The sequence below is a fragment of the Hetaerina americana genome, unplaced genomic scaffold (genome assembly GCF_022747635.1).
Source record: "Hetaerina americana unplaced genomic scaffold, ioHetAmer1.1.p SCAF_6, whole genome shotgun sequence".
In the NCBI taxonomy this organism is placed as follows: domain Eukaryota; kingdom Metazoa; phylum Arthropoda; class Insecta; order Odonata; family Calopterygidae; genus Hetaerina; species Hetaerina americana.
The window spans coordinates 53,879,804-53,902,216 of record NW_027287205.1 but is presented as its reverse complement, the minus strand read 5'-3'; the positions used below and the strand labels follow the sequence as shown (position 1 = coordinate 53,902,216).

Sequence of the window (22,413 nt, the reverse complement as noted above, 5' to 3'; positions counted from 1 at the left end):
TCATGAAATTCCATGAAATAAGTTTTTAACACTATGAAAACGCAAAATATTTTTTTGTCTTCATAATTCAGAATGATAATTTAATCAATTATCTTCAGCCATAATATCTCCTGCGTTCCGCTAGTGCCAAGATCTTTAAAGATATATAATGAGCGATACACAACTGTTCGGAAAGGAAAAAGAGTATACCACTCTTTCCGGAGACCAGTTCTGCCTTCACGTATTCACTAATATTACTAGCTCAGAGAAAACGTCAGCGGGTTAAGACTTGTATTTCTTAACTTGGACTAGATCAATGTTTATACTTTTGGAATAAGTTGGAATAAATCTAATGAATTTGACGATAAAGCCGAGAGTGCTGAATATTTCCCACCTTGAAAAGCGCTCTTACTTAGGTAAGCCTCTTTTTAATAGTAAAACCACTTTAAGGATCGCTATTCAAAATCATGTGATTATTCAGTTTGCATTCAGCTAGTCTGGCGTGTGTACCATGAACTATAAAAGGTTATTATTGGGGTGAATATGACTTGCCACGCATTATTTTCCTCGGCCTTCAAATATGCGTGTGTAAAAAGATGTCAGAACGTTTTATAAAATTCTCTTTATCTTTATAAATCTTTCAAAATAATCTAAAAAAAGTGAACATTTCAATCCACCATAATGGAATATTGCTTTTGCATCGTTCGTTTAGAGATATTATATTCATCGATTACTTGGAGATATTACTTCAAAATTAATTGATATTTATCAGGAAGGTAATGAAATATGACATACGCAGAATTCGTTATTCACACGAAAACGACTGCTAAATGTTTTCAGACCACTGAAAAATTATTAATATGAAAAACGAGTCACGGCTAAGCTGTTATAACCATTTGACGCCTTTTTCGAGTTGAATTAAATTTGCGGTATTATTTTATCGAGCTAAAGAGTTTCATTAAGTTTAATAATTTGAATGTGAATGAGATTTAATATTAGATGTAGCTTTCTGCTCTTAGCGTTCTTGAGTTGAGGACTGTCATATCTCCATGAAGAAATTTTCAGGGTAACAAATGAACAAGTATGAATATACCTTCAACTGGGAGGAGCAATCTTTTTTCCAATTATTTCCTGTGCCTTTTCCTTGCATACTTGAGTGATAAAAATCAAATATTAGTTCAAACAACAAATTAAAATTTTCAATTCGTTTCTGCCGATAAAATACACATTCAATTTAGGACTATTGATTTTTTTTCAAGCGTGAAGAATGAATTTATTTATCGAATCCTATATCCACAAGAATGAAATATTTTCATAGGGATAAAATTACTCCTAGACCAGGATTCGAACTCGGAACTATCTATAAGACCCCAATAATTGTCAAAGTGGTTTCAGAATAGTAGGAGAACGAATAATTTTAACGAAATCTTTAAAAACGTAAACGGAATACCCTTGGCACGCCAATTGAAAGGGAAAAACTAAAGAGAAAGACGACAGATGAGATGCGTAAAACAAAAAAATTATGCCAAAGAAAAAATATATAGTTTAAAAGAGATTAATCGGCATCAGGAATCGTGGGAACTATTTGGGATCTGTGAGAATATTTAAGATTAGTGACGATGAAATTTTCTCCAAATCAGTTCTTTATGTTAGTAATATATTTCAGAAAATTTACAATTATATTTACCATTTATAACTTCTCATTTATCATTCCTTGAGGAAAGTCTACCAATTGTAGATAGGTTAAGGAAGGTACTCAACGGCTATTACCTTCCGAGAATCGTGAGAGATTCATTCGTTTACAATAGCGTACCTGTCACAATTTTCTCTTCTGGTAAATGCTTCTTAATGAAACGCAAATTTTTTCCGCATATTTCCACCACCACACTCATTTTTCCGTTTACCACTATCCAAATATGTAATGTGTTACACTTCCTTTGGCTTCTTCCTCCAACTTCCAACTTAAGATTGTTTTCTTCTCGAGAATGCAATTTCTTTTGTTTCATAACGACCATATTATATCAATTCTAAATATGTTTAAGTGACCATAAACCATACGTAAATGTGAGTTCATTACTTCTTTCTACCTCAGTGAGCAAAATTATTTTTTCGGAGTGGAAAATTATGCTTGTGTAAAAACTTAACATATACATTTTTTTACTGAAATTGACATTATTCCACAAGTTTTTTCAGGAAAGTAGCAAGCCTAATTACTAATAAAATTGACAGAAATTTTAGAAAATAAAAAAATCATAGGAAGTCAAAACTGCCTGAAATATCATTAAAAAATGCAAGGGTGAATTCATTCCAAATTTAGAAGGAAATATGCTCAATTTAATGAGCACACTGAATATTGGATATATTTTCATTAAATTTGGCAGAGGGATATGCGTCTATCTGGAAATTTTTAAGATTGTGCAGCCACAAATATGCTTATTTCGGTAAATATATGCAAAACACAAAATTCCACATTGATAACCAGTAAATCCCGTCACCCCTATCAGGGTGCGAAGCAAAACAAGTTTCTCATCGCTCAATCTCTCTTCCTCAATCCTAATATACTCCTTACGATGAAAGAACTCCTCTGATTTTTTTCCAAATGCAATTACAAAGAAAAATAGGTCTTCAACTTTACAAGTGAAAAATGAGGCTAAACTCGGAGGATTAAATAATATTTCCTATGACGAAGAAACCAAGCATTATGGCAAGGAAATGAGATATGTGTGGTTTGGTATCTCATAAATATGATGAAAACACGCAGCCAATTTTCTGAACAGTTACTGAAGGGTGAAAAAAACCACTATTAGTTGAGCTCATGGTACGTCAATACTAGTAAAGAGGGTGAATATTTAAACTTTAAAGATAAAAATAGTAACTTTTTTCACTTAATTCAGTTTATAAAATTCAAAAGATAATGCTTTATTGTCTTATGTTAATTCATAGAGCCTTAGAAATAATTCCACACTTTATATTCCATTCTAGTAAAGAACATGTATTGCGTAGTATTATCGTAATACGAGGACATTAATTAATCGACGTTTACAAAGTGTTCACTTGATGATGCGCATGTGTGCTTTTAGTGAAAAAGAAAAACTGACAGCATTTTACATTAATAACGTCTTCAAATGGTGGAGGACTCCCAAATATATTTAAACTCCCAATAATGGTTTATAAACATAACACATAGGCTCAAATTAGAAACTTCAAATAGAAGAATAACTTGATAAATTGGGAAGATAATACCCATAGTAGTTTTAAAGCACTAAACCGATTTGGAAGAAAAATGTGATTGGTTGAAATTGGAGTGAGGGATACCAAAGATTAAACCTTGGGATACAAGGTAGAAATTCAATTAAGAATATAAAATGAGTAAATAAAACCATCACGTAAAAAATGCCAATAAGGAAGAAGAAATTATGAGAAATTAGAGAAGATATTAATGCATGGTGCACCGTTTTGGAACCGTTTTAGAAAGTTAGGATGATATATTGTCCAACACTGAAGTAAGGCTCTGAGAAAAATATTTTTTAAATAATAGCAGTGAACCAAGGTAAAGAAACTCTTTGAATGCTTACGGTATGAAACGCACCTAACTTGATTACGTACATACAAATGAAGGAAAAATAAAATGAATTTAATCTAACAGTAATTTTTACGCATTTCTAGATCACTCAATCCCTGTTTAATAGTGACATGTCAAACCATCGCACCAAAATTGTCGTCAGTATTGGGTGAGGTCATTTTCCGAAGGGAAAGAGTACCGGTCTTCATATGAAATTTTATGATTTGAAGTAGACGTATCTCACACATACAGAACATCAGCCGTAATATTTACGCAGGACCAAAGCAGTTGATCAAATTTACTTCTCGTGAGCATTTAGCTACATTACCCTGAACTTGAAAGTGGGACGAAATTTAAGAATCGCGGAAACGATAATTGCCATACGCAGTAGTCTTAAAGAACTGTAATTGAGTGATGCCAAAGCACATTCAGAACTATGACCGATATGCTAGAATACAAGTTGTTGTAGTAGTTTTTAGGGGAGGCGACCGACAACTGAGATCATTTGCGCCATAGGGGATGGAAAGGAAAGGATGAAGAGTGGAGAGAAACCCGGCGTCGGCATTAGCCTACTCTTTACGAAAGGCGCCAAGGGGTCCGCAGTTAACGTCCCATCCGACGGACGGCGTACTCACTCAAAGTGGCCTCCACAAAGCACCTCAAGTAGGGATCGAGATACCTCTATAAAATATTCAACACCGCCGGGATTTGAACCCGCGCCCTCTGGGTGGGAAGTCAGTACGTTAGCCCCCGTACCATCTCGATCCAGACATACAATCATCCAAACCTGCAACTGGCATTAAGACAGTTGCCCGAAAGGAAACGGAAAGATTCTCGTAAACAATAATTCATTCTCCCGTTTGACTGGCAGTTAGATCCGATAAAGAAAACTCCCCATCATTCCCCTCCGCTTTAAGGTATGAAGGGCTTCCTACCCGCAGTTTACGCGTGAATCGGTAATCGTTATTCCTCCATAGGCAGAGAAGCAGGAAGTTGTAGTGGCGTCGCCGATATGGTCGAAAGAGAGAGAGAGAGATAAATGGTTTGTTTGTCCGAACAGAACCTCACCTACCATGTCCCATTCCCCCTTCTCAAGTCACAAACAAACGTCATAAGCATATTTCTTTTCATTTATTATTTCCCTCCAAGTTTTATCTTTGTTTGCCGAATCCTCCACAGCAGTGCCAATGGCGCTGGCGCGAGAAGAAATGAACGGCGGCCACACAAAATCCATTTATCGGCAACCTTAACGACAGTCGGGTATGCGGAATGGCGATCGAATGAAGGAAGCCCAGAAGAGCTGCCGAAGTATGGTGAAAGAAGAGAGGGGAAGAGAAAAAAAAGATTATTAGTTATGAGATTATATGGAAGATGGGAGGGGAAATATGCTAGGGACAAGGTAAATTCCGAACGGTGGAAGAAAGAGGGCTCTGATGTTTGTGCATCGATAATGATTGACTTTAAATACAGGACTCGAATAAACAAACACTTCCCTGGAATGATAATTAAGGCATACACCTAAGCATTAACTTTGAACTGTAGTGGGTACAGAATTTTGGCTAGGGAGTCGCAAATCCTGAGGCCTAACAATTAATATCAATGTCCATGTGTTAAACTTATTTCAACGAAAGTTTTTCGTCTCATGTTTTAGCTGAATGTTTCAGTTGATTCCCTTAGCTGATATCTTTGATTTAATACTCCCAAATTAAAAAGGAAGATAGATCGTAGAAAGTGAAGGAAAGAAAATGTTTGAGGCAAAGTAACCGGATAATAATAACATAATATCTTTTTTTCAATTGATCGCAATTTTTCACTTTAAAGATTCAGAAAAAATTCTCTCTTCAAAGTTTCAAATCAGATTTTTCCGTTCCTTTCTTAAGGGTGGGTGTGCCTATGGCCACTTCTGCCTTTGAATGGCTGCTACAAAGCTTTCCGTCTAGGAAATGCCCTATTTGATTACATCCTAGACATGAAATTAAAGGAAATAATTTTATGATAGCTCTTTGCTACATATAGTTTAAATAAGATTATTAAAAGTGTTTAAGATTCATTCTCGTGCATGAAGTTCCATCAGGATGTTTTAATGGTGAACGGAAATGTAAATATCCCAAACAACTCCATCTTTAAATAGAGACCAGCTGGTGTCAAAAAGATTGGATGTCTTAGAATATCCCAGAAACTCCGTAAAAAACCATTCACTCTCTGGAAGTATACCACAGTCCAGTTGAATACTCATTCCCCGCGCGATATAAGAACATTAAAGGAGACAACTGCATAATATTATAAGTTAAATGGAATAAGGTCACCTAACCCGACCGCCAACTAGTAATGCCGTCTGCCAACGGGGCCATTAATTTTTACGGCTTCCTCTCAGGTGGTCGCCTTTAAGGATTCCCAAGTGTAAAAGGCTAGAAAACGACGGAAAATCGAATAAATTGAGGAAATGAATTTCAGAGATAGTGGGAAAGAAATGGTCAAAGTCGCACGACCTCACTTTGAGCATTCCGAACTTCTCAAAGCACACGATAGCTCGGTCGCTTTCTTTAGAGAAAACAATACACTGGACGCTCCTTTATTTCACGACGATGTGTGTTACTTGTATATGTTCTTGTGTTTTGTTTGAATCTGGATACTCTTTGTTCGTATTGTTGTGAGAAAGTAGCATTTGGATCAAGAAAACACCAATAAGGGCCGATTCCCTTGAGCGGAATAACATCTCATAAAATGAAATAATACATATGTATAGGCGTTAAGGTCCAAAAAAAGACTGATTACTTTTCATCATTTCCTGTTTCTCATTTTATTATGTGATTTACACATTGGCATGCGAATTTATAACATATGGTTCCTTAGTGTCTGCCTTTCACTTCTAAATAGCTTTTAATAGTTCCCTGCGCTATAAAATCAATTTACATCTGCTAAATAATGAAAACAACTTAAAATAATCATGAAAACTTTAATAAAATCAAAAGGATTTGATTTTAAAATACTGAAAAATTTTACCATGAAGAGTGCCGATCGGATAATAAAATGTTGTCGTTATATAAAACTTTACCACAAACAATACCCTCTTAAACTGTGAAATTTATCAAAGTGCCCTAACCAAAAGGAATGAACTCTCTTATCAGCCCTCTGTTATTCAACTTGTACGTCAACGATCTGCCTTCTACGCCTCACACTTCCCTTTACATGTACGCCGATGACACTGCTATCGCCGCCACATCTCGAACACACTCCGCGAACATCAGACGACTTACAGCACACCTTTACAAACTGCACCGGTGGACACGGACTTGGAAAATACGAATCAATCCTGACAAAAGCACACATATTCACTTTTCCCGCAGACGAAAACGCACACCCCACATTCCTCTTTTCTTCCACCAACACATTATACCGAGGGCTTCTTCGCACCGATTTCTTGGTGTCATTCTAGACAACCAGCTCACTTTTCAGCCGCACCTCGACTTTTGCCGTCAGAAGGCAATGGTTGCAAGGAGCCGTCTCGGCTGCCTTTCCTCCGTGATATCTCCCCTGAATCACGCCGACAGGATGCGAATTTACAGGTCAATCATTCGCCCGCAGTTTCTGTACGCTTGCCCCGTGTTTGCCATCCGGAAAACGCTCTGGCGTCACCTTGAAACCATCCAAAACAAGGCTGTTCGGTCGTTACTCCAAGTGAGTCGCTTCACTAGGATGGCCGACGTGCGAGCGGCGCATAAACTCCCATCCGTCGCGGAATTCATTCGCTCGCAAGTCGCGTCTTTCAAATCCCGCCTCGCACCGTCTGGAAATCCGCTGCTACAAACCATCTGGGACTATGATCCCGGAGAGAAACACACTTATACACTGCCTAAAGATATTACTCGCCTATGAGTCTTTACTATGTCTTTTAATTTTAAATTTTCTTCATAGTCTTAAGCCGCTTCACGGCCGGACGGATCTCTTCCTCCGTCCTCCAAGTTATTTTAGTATTATTTTATCCGCTTCACGGTCTTGCTGTCACCCGCTTCCTCAAGCCCAAGTGTAATTTCCCGCTGTGGGAAATGGGCGACCCTCGCCACCGCTTCCATTTTGTACCGCTCTATGCTCAGAGTGTGCCGGTGGGCAGTTAGTGCTGTTAGTGACGTACTTTTTTTTTTTTCTTTTTTGTAAAAAGCCGTTCCCTGTCGGCTTTCCTTTCTTGTTAGATTAAGAATTCATATTTTATTCCTAGTTTTAAGTTTCACTTTCTCGCAAACCGCACTTCCACCTCAGCCATGTTTCTTTCTTCAATGCCATGCGTTTCTTATGTAGAATGACCGGTAAAGGTGGGACTTCACTCACCGGGACGGTTTATACTTGCCCGCTTGGGCAGTCAATGAACTTTTGTGTGTGTGTAGTGTCATTTGAGTTGAAACATGGAGGAGACATTTATTTGCGGATGTAATTGCCTTCCAAAATCATGAAATATGGAGGCAAAATGAAAACACATTTACACGTATCTCAAGTGCAGAGGTAACTCGATTCAGTCAACGCTCGAATTAAATTCTACGCTTAAAAACAAGGCACACAAGTTACTACAGAAAGAAAATGCTTGAATATTTTGTTAATGGTCATGGAGACAATAAGGAAAATATCAATATCTGAATCAAAATACATATTATTATGGTTTATTTGCAATCGGTATAGAGTAAGTATCCTCTTATGTTTTCACTCGAGAGTTCGGATTTCGCTCTCTTATCGGCAGTTGTGATCATATCATTTGCCACAAATACGCCTTGGAAACTGACTTCCACCTACAGAGGCAGGATTTATTTGCTTATTCGCATTAAAATGGGAGGATTCACGACGGGAAAAGTAAATGTAGACCAGATGTTTTTATATTATATTTATGGAATACAGTCAAGGACACTTTCTTGTCTGTCATTAAAATTTATTTGAATTAGTCCATCTTATCATGTTTTATACACCCCTTTCTTTCATTAATTAGCAGACACCTTTTCTCTAAAGGGCTCTCTGTTCAGAAAACTTTTTTGTCAACAAATTCATGAGGCTCCACAAATCTGTATGACCTTTCGTCTTTGCACTCCAGTCAATCAGCATCACTCGATTTATGCAGCATCATAACAATATTGCCTCCAAAGTGCTTACCCACCCACCATCATGCCCTTTCTACCTACCTATACATTGCCCTTCCCACCATGTCCTGTTGAGTCGGCTAACCCGGATTTTCAAATATCTTTCCAAACCAAGCAGATTTCCCTACAGAAGGATTTAGAATATAAAATAGCTTCATATCTTCCACAGCAGTTGTCCCAGGTTACCAGTATTACCATCACTCGCAAATAAGGCAAGAAACCAAGAGAGCGAAAGGGGCTGTGGTTATTACAGAAAAGGGCTTTGAAACGGAGGACATATTGCAGCAAAATAAAAAAGCCGAAAGACTTTAAGACTTTTTTATCTATACTTACCCCGCAAGAGACCGCCAGCTTCAAGTTTTTCAATTCAAATATTGTTTACGTGAAAAATGGAATACACTATTTAGATAAAAGTTGATCGTAGCCCGCAGAAAATAATGTAGGTCCTTCATTAGGTCCATTGCCTTAGGCTTAATATTGTGACAAGCCGTGTTCAACGACCGAAAAACATTTTTACACAATTTATCAGTTTGGTACAACCCGGTTTAATGAACTAAAGGAACCCGTTTCATAATACTGTTCCATAAAACGAGATGAAGCCGAAGCTTGGAAAATTAATCATTTTTTCTCATCAAATTTATTAAATTATTCTATAATTGCAATATGTTTTTCAGTTTTTAAATATAGGCCATATTTACCAAACAGAACGCATGTCTGCTAATTTTACCAGAAAGATTATTTTTCCAAGTTTTATTACAGCCGAATGGTGTCGTGGCGAAGTATATATACATATATATGTATATATATATATATATATATATATATATATATATATATATATATATATATATATATATATGTGGAATATGTTTATGCATCTCATTATTACTTTAACCTTATATTATTAACCCATAGACTCAATATTTGTTCAAGTATTAAATGTTAAACTTATTAAATACTATCAGCAGAAAACTGGTGTAGGTAATATGTACATAACATTTCGAAAAAATGACGTAAATTAGCATTAATAATATTAGTTTCCAATACGCAACGGGAGATACAATGTAATTGGAACTACAAGCATTGACCATGTGGGTGTATGAATTAAAACCACACTTACAGCAAAACTACCTACTTGAAACTAATATATAAACACTAACTAATGAAGAATGATATTCTTATATATTCTATTTGAGTGCGGAATTCTTTACCATCACAGGATAGCAGCTCCACCACCCCAGCCACAGGGATGCCACCCTAAACAAATGATTATTATAATTAATGGGGACGTTATTTTTGATGGAGAATGGAACACATTTCTGGGGTCCAGAATTATAGACATGAAGAATCGAAAAATGTTTACGACTCCTATGAGTAATTCCCAACATAAAAAAATGTGGGATGCACCCAGCGAAAGGCTACCTGTTTGAACTGCCGTATGGCCCCATTGATTCGAAGCGAATCCGCCGCTATGCCGGCGATCCCGTCTCCTGGTTCCCTGAGCTGCCGCAGCGAAGCGGTAGGAGGCGGGTGGTGACAGTGGCTGCACGACGACTCCGGCTGCGAGCTCTGCCGGATGATCCTTGTACTGCTACCATCCCGCGACGACGACAGTGACGTCAGGACCACGGGAAGCGTGACGTCACCGGAGGCAAGGACGGAGGATGGGGCGCCGGCGCCCTGGGGGGCGGAAGGGATGCCGCCGTGCGCTGACCTCACGCTCTCGCGCGACACGGAGCGCGCCAGGGGCAGGAGGGACCGGTCGCAGCGGCAGCGGGAGTGGGCATGTGGGAGCAGGTAGGAACGGGCGCGGCAGGCGGAGGGGCTAGCGTCGCCGGCCGTGAGCCCCGTCGACTCCATCATCTCCCGCCCCGCCTCCGCTGTCTCGCCCCGCCGGCAGTGGAGCTCGATGTCTGGAACGGAGCGGGCCGCCTCTGTCTGCGGCCCTCCCTCGTCCGGCTCCTCGTGGTCGGGGCCGATCGTCAGGCAAACAGGTCCCTCGTGCGAGGCGGCCGAGGAAGGTGGAGGGAGGGTTGCCAAAAGGTGTCGGTGGCGATAGTATGGGACACCGGCCATCTCCCTGGCACGGGCGCGACCCCGCTCCCTCTCAGCCACTTTGTCCGTCCGGGCGGCGGACTCGAAGAAGTCATCGTCCCGTGCTATGAGGCTTGCTGTTTCCTCGCTCGCGTAGCCCGAGTTGGCGGCGTCGGCTGGCGGCGGTGGCAAGAGGGTCTCGGAGGAGCCGGCCCGCCGGCGGGGGGTGGCAGAGCCCGGGCCCCCCCCCGCAACTCCGCCGCCACCCTCAGCCCCTCCCTCCCTCCCGCTCATTGCGTTGCCGCGGCTGTCGAACGTGAGGAGTTGCGCGTGGAGATGAGTGGACGGGTCGAGGGGTGAAGAAGGGGTGGGAACATCATTCCTGTAAAAGAAAAGAGCAGAAGACAATCAAGCTTACAAATTCGTTACACCGTTCTTTCACTTAGGAAGGAAAGAGTAACCAGCAGTTTACAAAAGACTAATTTATTGAACTCGTTTCAAAGTATCATGAACAATGTCTCACCGAACACCTTCAATGGGTTACCAAATCGTGCCGGTCAACCGATGCACAAAATTGAAAATTGAAATCTCATATAATGGAATAGAACGTTTACTGAAAAATATTAAGCCTAATAAATTCTCCGGGCACGATGAAATAATCGCTCGTTTATTTAAGGATCTAGCGTCGGCAAATTGCACCTTATCTAGAAGTCATATATAGTAATAAGAAGTCGCTAGTAAATCATAAGCATCCCAGAGTTTTGAAAACAGATTTATTTATTATTTATTTATATATTTTAGTATACCTGCAAGCCACCGCTAGGGTGTGTGGCTGGGGGTGATATTTAAAAACGGAGATAGGGAGCAACTCAGCCATTACCGACCTATTTTCCTCAGATATTCAAGGTTATGAAACATTTAGTTGCTAGTTCAATCGTAAGACACCTCGATAATCAAGAGATATTAATGAAAAATCAGCCGGGTTTACGAAAGGGTAGATCCTGCGAGACACAAATGGCGCTTTGAAGATGTCAAATTTTAGGGACCCTTGGACAAAGTATCTTGTAATAAACTAATCACTAAGCTAGAAGCATATGGCAAAGACAAACATATCCGGGGTTGGATTAAAGACTTTTTTAAATGGTCTGGTTAAAAGAGTAGGCATAGATGGAGTTAGCTCAAATGCAGTGGAAGTTACTTCGAGTGTTCCCTAGGGAAGTGTTACTGGATCTCTTTTATTCCTTCTTTACGTTAACGACTTTGACTTAGTAGTCACTAGTAAGATCGTGATCCTGGGGACAAAGTGGATTTATCAGATGACCTTACTACAATAAAACGCTTGAGCAACGCTAGGCAATTAGAATTAAACTTAAAGTTTAAAAAATTACAGTCTTTGCCAAAAAAATTTAACTCTTTGTTAAGTTATTCACCTTTAAATGAAATAAGGTTCAGTGGTAGCAATATTTCCTTTACTATGAAAACCTGATAGCATCGGACGGAATATTTTATAACGGATTCAATATTAATTAGAAGACGATCCCCTTTTAAAATTCAAAAAACCGTAATGTCAACGGAACATTATCTGTATTGATGGTTAATTCCCGAAGTTTGAAAAACAAAGTCGCATAATACCATCACTATATTCAAAAAACAGGCGTAAATACAATTATTGGGACAGAAAGCTGGTCATCCACTGATATTTAACTCCGTAGTCAATAGTAAAATACGTTTATTTGCCGATGATGCAGTCGTTTACCCTGATATCGGTGATCCTGACGACACAGCGGCTTTAACAGAAGGTCTTAATGTTAAGCAACGCCAGAGCGACACTTTGCCATTATAATTAAACTGAAAAAAGTGCGTAGTGATACAGTTTTGGGAAAAGAGCCATTCCCAACCGAACGACTACTGCATTGGGCCCCCTAAAATGGAATGTGTAGACTCAATTAAATACCTAGGCGTTAACCTCACGAACGATCTCTCCTGGGTGAAACGCACACGGGGAATACGTGGACATACTAACAAAAAATTGGGATTTATTGCAAGAGCCCTAGGTAAATGTCACGAAAAAGTCAAAGAGAAATGTAATCTGTCACTGAGTAGGGCTCATTTAGAATATGCTACAAGTATATTGGATCCTCATGAAGTTGGATTAATTGCCGAATAGGATCGCGTGCATCGCAGAGAAGATAGATTTGTAAGACGTTGTTATGTTAACTTAGTAGCTTATCCAAAATATGAGAGCAGCTAGGCTGGGAATCACTCACGGAGTGAAGGTTAAATTACAGATTTTTAGATCTTACATAAATTTGTAGGGAGTCTCTTCAGCAATGGTGCAGAAAATGTATTATTATCCCCATCGTACTACAGTAGGAGAGATCACGTCAATACAATTAGAGAGAATATTTGTAGATGAGATAGATTTAAAATGTAACTTTTTCCACGAACGATAAGGGATCATAATAGCATTGTCCGACCGCGGTAGGGTCATATTCGGGTAAAAATTAGGCTGGTGTGTGCCTCTTGCCACACATCCTATCGGTGGCTTGCATGGTAGTAAAACTTTCTTAAAGAAACACCCGTATTCAAAGTCGCTGTCATCAATTACCTTTTCCCCGTAAAAGCTCCTTTGCCTAACCTTTGCCACGATTGGGACCATGTAAAAAATAACTACGATATAAGAGAGCATGTAATCAAGAGAAGTCGCCTGTTTTAGATATATATTTAAATTTTTACCCACGTCGTTTATGCCTGTTCTTTGAAATGAACCTACGACTGCCTAGTTAAAGTCGGTTTATAATTAAAAGAATAGACTACTTCCTTACACGAATTAAAAACAATCGCGATAAATAAATGTGCAGAGTCGGTTTCTGAGTATTTATTTCTGAATAACTTATGGAATCAGAAGTGCAATTACAAAGACTCCATCCACTTACCTCTTACATTTCTAAAGACTTTTTCCTTGGTTTATTAAATTTCTAGATTTTCTCAAAGTAAGAAGACCCGTCCCATTTAAAAGCGTCAAATTTGCATAAAGATATTTGTGTGGTCAGATCTTTCTATTTAGCTATTTTTTTCATTATTTATAGAAAAAGGATTTCTGGCTATCTTCAATTTTTAAAAAAAATTTAGAAATCATATAAAATTCATGAAATATTAATATAAGGTAAAAATCTATAAAAAATCAAACCACTTTAACGATTTTCAAACTTCTTTTATGGATCCATTACTAAAAAGCAAGAAAGACTCGTACTTTTCCACAGATTTTATTATACGGTACAACGCGTTTCACCGACTTGCGGCATCATCAGGTACAAATTTGCAAAACAGACAGAGCAAACATATATACCCTCAGGACAGAGTGGGGGCGGGGAGGGTTGGAAGGATTTGAGAGGGGTGGGGGCTCGCAGGTGCGTTGATGGATTGTTTTGACCATTTCCAGGCTAATTTCTCGGAGAGGAGTGGGGAGGGGTATGGGAAAAATTGCTCATTACAAAGTGTCGTGTTGGGGTTCACCAAGTGCCTTCTAATCTCTAATTGCTCGAGAGCGTCCATTTTTAATCCTTTTGGGAGTGTGTGTAATATCTCTGGGACAAATTCACTGCTGTGGTTGAATTCTAGTAAATGCTTGGCGAAGAGAGAGTTGTTATTCTGATTTTTGTGACACCTAGCGTGTTCCTTGACTCGTAACTTGATATTCCTGCCGGTCTGACCGACATAAACGCTGCTGCAATCCTCGCATTTCAGTTTATAAATGCCTGATTTGAGCAGGCTATCCTGGGTGTCTTTTCCACTGGCTAGAAGTTTGGAGAAGGTTATGGGTGGGTAGAAGGCTGCTTTGAGTGAGGTGGGTAGGCAGTTGGAAATCCTATATGAAAGATCTCCCAGAAACGGGATCGAGCACCACTTAAAATCTTTAGATACTGCGGGCTGTGATACGAAAATGCTTTTTATGGCCATTGCTTTTTGTTTTTTCCGTAGTAATGTGTCAACTAGTTTGGGGTTGAAACCATTGTTGGTAGCTATATTAGTGATATTCACGAGTTCAATTTTGAAGTTTTTGGGGGAAAGGGGGATGTGTAGGAGGCGGTGGATCATGGAGTGGAGGGCTGCGTGTTTGTGAGAAAAGTGGTGTGCGGAATCATTAGAAATTATATGGTCTGTATATGTGGGTTTCCTATAAATTGCAAATTCGTGTCTATTATCCCTAATTGTGATTGTCAAGTCGAGGAAGTTGATGGTGCCGTTGACGTCTTTTTCCATGGAGAAGGAGATATTCCGATGAAGAGTGTTTAGGAAATTAAGGAAGGAGTCTAACTGTCGGTTGGTTCCGGTCCATAGGCATAGTATATCGTCAACGTAACGAAACCAATAGCCCACGTTTTTGTTATGCTGATTGTCAGCATTAAAAAGATTTGTAAGATTTTTAGATATTACTAAGATTTTTAGTAATGGATATTAAATACTTCCACGAAGTGAAGCCTGAAACAATAGAATATATTCTTTTATGGAGTTTAAGTATGGAAAAAAGAATAAGTTCAGTATTTTGGTATATGAACGAAGAAACCCATTCGTGAAAATTTTATTTGTAAATTGATACTATTATATACTCCACATCAGTAGGTTCAGGCGTTATGTGGTGGCATTCGATCACAATAAAGAAAAGATGTGTTACATCATCTTCACGTCCTAAAGATGATGTAATTCATCGAAACCCGGTGGTACCATTAAACTTATCTAGTGGAAAAATGTTACTATGTTTGTTTATTATTGTAAACTGTTTTATTTAGTTCAATACCTCCCATATGTAACTATATTTGTAGAAATAAAATTCATAAGTTTTTCTTCCGGAAAGTTAGAATATGAATTTGGTGGTATGTTGAGATTGACAAAAGACAAATAAATTACCAGATTCCCATTTTTAGCTATGGTCACAGCAAAGAAATAATGCCAAATGCAATTCAGGGAAAACGTTTTTAGATCAAAAATTAAGGTTAGAAAAAGATATCGGATTTCTTTTCTACTATTATGAAGCTAAATACTTGCATTAAGATTAAGTTTCTAAGAGAGCCTCGAAGGAAATAGAAAACTGTTTGCAGAGACATTTTTATATCGAGCTGAATTTACACAAAGCGATTTTGAAAAATTCCTCCTTAATGATTGAATTTAAAAACAGAGATTTTACCTTTCTCGTCAGTGTTGTAAGATAAAACATACTGCATACATAGGAAAAGAACTTTTTACCGGTGTCTACGATTTCATGATAAATAAACATTTTTTTGCTCTCTAAACACGTTTGAATTTTTGTTTTAATTTGGTGGGAACATCAATATGAACACCACGATTCCATGACTTTCATTTTAATGAATGAATAAATGATGAACAAATCAGGGCAATTGCCGGCAAGCTGAAGTGGCAATTTCATTATCAATTCACATTTTACTGAAAAATGTACATTCTAATTTGTAATAAATTAATTTAAATTTTAGGCGCAGTGCTTTTGGGCCACTTGTGTAACCTATTTTCGGAATTAACTCTTAGAAATTCATTGGTCGGCCAGATAAGTTTGTTAGTCCACTTGGAGAGGTCACCCCAGTCTCCGCCTACTGAACTCTATAATGGATGCGGTGTGTATTGGCCTAAATGCAGGGCTTCCATTAACTCTTCTTTTGGTTGCAAGACACAAATGCACTTGAGCTCCATCAAGGGCACCAAGCCATTAAATTCATTAAAAGCCTGAGTTGTACCCTCTGGAGGTCAGTGTTAAAGAATGAAGGCCGAAATAACGTGGCTAACTATTTTTGTTGCACTATATCTTTTTCTTCAAATGTAATAATTTGATCGTGTAACACTTACATGGACTCACGGATTTCACTGTTTATACCAGATAAATTTCTGATCCTTCGTTTCCTACTATCAGTTTACTTCGTTCGAGCGTGGTCATTATTGCATTTCGCCATTTTTATGTTAGACACGAATGTCGGAAATGAAACGTCTGGAGTCGATGAAGATCAATGGGACGGAAACACTATTATCGAAGTTTCTATGATATTAATAGAAAATAAATAATTTAAAATGTGTTCGTTAGCCAAAGCATTTATATCAATGGTAAATAGTATTTAAAATGGCACAGGATCGGGAGTAAATAATAAATAGGCGGCGAGATGATTAAGTTAGGTTTACAGATAATAATAAATATTGAGTGAGACAGAGAATGGATTACAGTTATTGCTGAGCAGTTGAATGCTTTACAGGAACAATGCGTGAGGCATGTGATGATATTTTTCAGCAAAAAACCAAAATAAATGAGAGTCACGAAAAATAAGGAAACCTAAGTTAACTGTTTAAGTAGGAGGGAATAAACTATTTGGGAAGGAGAACTTGATGTACTTGGAAATTATTTTATTGGTAAAAATGGCATTTTAATTGAAATATTGGGAGAAGAATAGCGTCAACAAAACAAACATTCTCAAAAAGAATAGAACTGACAACGTTCATGCTGAGCAAAGATGCAAAGAAAATGTTAGGAATGACTTTGCAATGGAGCTTAGTGTTAAGCGGATATGAGATCTGGACATTGAGGCAAGCGGATTAACATAAATTGGAGGCTTAAGACATGTGGCTGTAGTGGAGAGCGGGGAAAATGAGCTGGACAGAGAGGAAGTCACGCTGAGATTCTAAATAAAGGAGAGTGGACACTCCTGTAGAATGGACAAGGAGAGGAAGTTGCCGCGAAAATTTTGAAAAGGTAGAAATAAATGGATGGAGGAAATATTAAAAGGTAGTATAGTATGCTGAAGTCGACGATGCAAAAGAGCACCGAGAAAGCGGGGTAGAGGAAGGAGGGCAGTGATTGGGCTTTTAGGCAACATAAAGACTAGTAGAAAGTAATGGAGAAATGACGAAGTTCCCATGATATTTAATAACAAATAGTGATCCTACATTTAGAATAAGTAGAGAAACTATATAGAGTTAACAATAGTGTATTGATGATAATTTATTAAAGTATTGTATTGTTTTTCGCCCAGGTGAGTAGTATAGCCACGGAAAATATGTTTCCAAAATTCCTGATAGTAATCAATTTGACAAAAAACTGTGGGCTACATTTAATTATGCTCTAAATTTGGGGGCCAAAAGGAAATAGTACAGGGTTTGACCAAAATCTCTTTAGAGGGCAACTAGTCTTAGTAGGTAGCAAGATCCATACATAAGTATCCATATGTTTTCCTAAATAACCCAGTCCTAAATTTCCACATATGACAGTCGATTATGAGCGTTCATTTCACATGAAACAATTCCTAGGTATCTATAAAACACAACATCAGTTGTATTTATGTGTTCACAAATTTACTTTCGTCATACTACACTTTAAGTACCTCTAATCAAATTCATAACAATTTAATGGCAAAGCAAGATATCTATATTCATCTTTATCTCTCTATATTTGAGACCTAATATTCAAAACACATCAATACTAATTTCATCACCATACAGTTTAGTCTCTCACTGTAGAGTCGCACAGCGAAACAGGTGTTCTTTTATTTATGTGTTGAGTCATTTCACGAGTAAGATCTACGATTACATAAAAATAATCTATTTGAAGATAAAATATGATAAAATAAGAAATAGTATATCAACTTACATGACGATGCCGTTTCTCAAAGATATGAGCGAGAGAAACCTGAGCATTTCGTATGGTTTGTCGTTCCGATTCTCACAAAGAAAACACATTCCCGCCCAGACGCCCATTTAAAAATCATATATTACCGTTGGAAAATTATCTCCTCGCTCCAATCAAAATTTAGGAAAAAGAGCAATTCTCACCCGAACGCCTACTACTTTGGGAACACTGAAATGGAATGTGTAGACTCAACTAAATACCTAGGCGTTACCCTCACCACGATCTCTCCTGGGTGAAACACATACGGGGAGTAACAAAAAATTTGAATTTATTAGAAGAGTACTTGGTAAATGTGATGTAATGGTCAAAAAGAAATGTTATCTGTCGTTGGTTAGGCCTCATCTAGAATATGCTGCAAATATATTGGATCCTCATGGAGTTGGATTGATTGTCAAACTGGATAGCGTGAGCGCAGAGGAGCTAGATTTTTAAAATGATTTTACAATAAACTAAGCAGCGTATCCAAAATATTAGAGCAGCTAGGCTGGGAATCACTCACGGAGTGAAGTTTAAATGACAGATTTAAGTTCTTGCATAAATTGGGAGTCTCTTTAGCAGTGGTTCTGAGAATGTATTATTACCACCATCGTACTACAGTAGGAGAGATCACGTCAATACAATTAGAGAGACTATTTGTATATGAGATAGATTTAACATGTAATTTTTTCCACGAACGATATGGAATCAAAATAACATTTTTCGACCGCGGTAGGTTCATTTTCGTGTAAAAATTAGTCTGGTGTGTACTCATCCCCTGCCACACACTCTAGTGGTGGCTTGCAGGGTATATATAAATACAGAAAAACAAAATATAAAATGAAAAATTCTACAGGCCAAGGTCAAACTCGTTCCAGGACTTTCCGAATCACCAAATCTCAAGACTGGCGTGCACCACTCAACTATGAATGACAATGACTTCGACTAATTGGGCGATACGCTCCGAGAGATACGTAACAGGGACTCCGTTCAAGTGCAGGGAAGGTGAGAGGGGGGGTGGCTGAATAGTGGGCGCGGTGGGTGGTGACGGAAGGGAAGAGGGGTCGGAGGGATAGAGAGGGAGTGGGTGTGAGAGCGGGAAAGACTTAAGACCGCCAACGCGGAAAAGGAGACCCGCTGTTAAGGGCTGTGCCTCAAGGCGCTCGATGGCCCTCGAGAGAAACGAAAAATCCCTCCCTTCCGTTTCTCGTGCCTCCGCGACCCGTCAACTCGGCGGGAGAGTTTTTTTGATGGATGGGTTCGAGTAAAAGCCGGAACGGTAATTCAGTTTTCAATTCCCGGATTCGCTTTTGTAAGGGTAGTCCCTCGAGGGGAGTTTTTATAAGTAAAATAAAGGAGTCAAGGGTATAGATAAAGCGTCGCGGGCAAGTACGGAGAACTGTCACTTTTTATGAGGGTATAATCGAGAGGGACCGACGAAGCAACAAGCTGGATCCATTCATTCAAAATAATTCGGAATGAGAGGATATTCCCTTTGACCACAGCGGAAGCCACTCCAGGATCTATACTGAATCTCCTGTGATGATTTTCGACTTCCTTATTTGTATAGCAGGAGAAGGATAAGTCACCACGTATAGTAATGAAAGAAAGCACTTATTAAGAATACAATTAATCGTACAGAGAGTAAATTAAATTAAAACACAAGCTGTTTCATTGCGTTGCAGATATTGAGGATTAGTGCATGTATTATTTCCCAAATGTATATGATAAATGAAAGACTCATTAGTATGAAATATTACAAGAAAGTTATAAAGCAGTTGACACGCTACTAATTTTTCTTTCTTTAAAGATTACGGTTATTTTTACATCCCTAGATATGATACTAAATACGTCCTTTTACTGAATTGGCATATTTACTTTAATTACCATTCATTAATAACTCCCTAACTGGGTTAAAATTAGTCTTGATATTTTTCTTTTAGCATTAGATACAGAAATATTACATTAAATATTATCTATAAAATCTGTTGCTTGGAATTACTAAAATTATTCGCTTCCCTTAACGCTAGTAAATGTATAAAAAGTATATCAATTCACTAAAAACGAATTATTTTCGCAAAATAGCAGCCATGGCATCTTATTCTCATGTAATTTTAAATGTCATGCATACATGTGTTTGTCAAAACATATTTCGTTTACAATTTATTTAGATAGTACACAGATTTAAAGGCTTGAAAATTTATGAATCACAAATTGATCAATCATAATCACATATAATAATTAAAAACCTTATTTATTTGAGAATATGATGACTGACAACGTGATTCGTTTAGATAGAGAAAGTGTGTGCTTAAGTGAATTAGCAGAAATTAATAAAAGATTTTTATACCCAATAAAGTAATGGCCGTCGAGAACGAAATGAAAGAGGGAAGCTGGTATGGTGAAATAAAACGGGAGATACGGAATAGAATTCATAAAGTGTCTCATACTACAAAGGCTTTCAGGCGGACATTTTGCGTTCGAGTGCAATGATAACAAAGAATCTTGAGATTTTTCCCAGAGAAACTCTTTGAACAGAGATTGGACAACGTTGGGAGACCGTACAAATAAACGCCCATGAAAACTAGGATGTTTTCAATGCCAGAGTGTATCGATCTGTGGACATACCATTAGAGCATCAAAAGTTTTCGGCCGTGCACTGTCCCGGAGAACAAACAAGCCAGTCTTGGAATGGCACGCAGGCGCGCGGCGACCGCACGCCCGTAGCCATGGAGATCCAATTAGTCTTCTTGTCGAAAGCACACCCCGGTACCCTCATTCCTCGATCCCCTCCCCTTCAGAAAGAAAGCCGTTTTGCAGAATGGGAAAGAAGCTCGTGGATTTAGATAAGGCTCAATTTTCGAAATGCCTGCTAGCTGGGTGTTGCCTTAACTAAGTTTCCGGGCCGGTAACGAGATAACGGTCGAACACCTTGACCCTGTCCAGACTCAACGCAAACCAAAACGGTTTTCGTCTACCATCCGACGAAGTTCCGGGATGCCGGGCAATTCTATAGATGTTCCTATTAACGTTTATTGGTGCCCTGTAAAGAGACCATTGCTTGAGGGGAATGTATTTGATATTGGCAACCTGGAGCGAATGCAACACATTTAAGCCAGATCTGTGCTGCGATCCTCTAGATAATAAGAACGAAATTAATAAAAAAAGCAAAGTGACTATTCCCATCGTGAAACTCAAGTCATGGTGCCAAATATATTTTAGCTAATCGAAAATAATTCATCATGGTGAGATAAGTAGTGTGAAATAAAACATCTTTACAGAAGATGTGTTTACATATATTTCAACAAATAAAAGAGCCATTCAACCATAAATATGGAAATAAAACCACATAATTTTACTAAACATAATGAACTGTTGGTACTGAATGAGTTATTCTGTGGCAAACAAAATCAAAATCATAGAAAAAAATGAATAATTTTGATAAACAATTTCAGTTAACATGGAAAATATTATAATTGGTTCGTGTTGAAAATTTCACAGTGCTTTAACACTTAAAGTCCATTTATAAAAAATAGATAAAGTCATCAATGGATACTATATTTGATTTCATAAGCCTATCTTTGTGAAATAATATGCGTACATTTGTTAAAGAATAATACGCTCACAATTCAGTTCAAACTAACAAGTAAAATTCAGATGAATCGTCCTTTTCGATGCTCAGTAATCATTAGAGAGCAAAAGTAGAGAAAAGAAAGGATGTGTGCATGGTGCCACAGGAATCTTTAAAAATATATCGCCTAAGACAACAGCCAAGCTTTGCCAGACTAAGAAATGAGTATCATTGGGGTACTGGCTTGATGGAAATTGGAACTAATTGCACACATTTGGAGTACACTTTCTTAACGATGGTTTTAATTCACAGAGTCATGGAGAGAAGGAAAGGGCAACAGATGTAGACGACGGCCATGTAGCGGGAAAAATTAATGAAAGGTACCTTGGCTCTGTGCTTCTGTGCCCATTTTGTCGCTCAGAGCGGACGGTTAGCCAGCTGTCTCTGTAGCAAATATTCGCCACAGGGAATTGCTCACACAAAACGTGTT

At 38.3% G+C, this 22,413-nt stretch overlaps 1 protein-coding gene and 1 long non-coding RNA gene across 2 annotated transcripts in view; both read right to left on the bottom strand.

Annotated features, from left to right (window-relative positions):
• Nucleotides 1-10,811, bottom strand: part of SK (small conductance calcium-activated potassium channel) — a 680,277-nt gene extending 669,466 nt beyond the window's left edge. The window contains exon 1 of the mRNA XM_071593450.1: nucleotides 10,084-10,811. Coding sequence (XP_071449551.1) covers nucleotides 10,084-10,737 — 654 coding nt within the window. The 5' untranslated portion in view covers nucleotides 10,738-10,811. The remainder of the gene's footprint in view (nucleotides 1-10,083) is intronic.
• Nucleotides 10,812-10,978: 167 nt separating this feature from the next.
• The window catches only part of LOC139695435 (uncharacterized), a 190,459-nt gene continuing 179,024 nt past the window's right edge, over nucleotides 10,979-22,413 (bottom strand). The window contains exon 3 of the long non-coding RNA XR_011702317.1: nucleotides 10,979-11,077. This is a non-coding gene — a long non-coding RNA (uncharacterized lncRNA). The remainder of the gene's footprint in view (nucleotides 11,078-22,413) is intronic.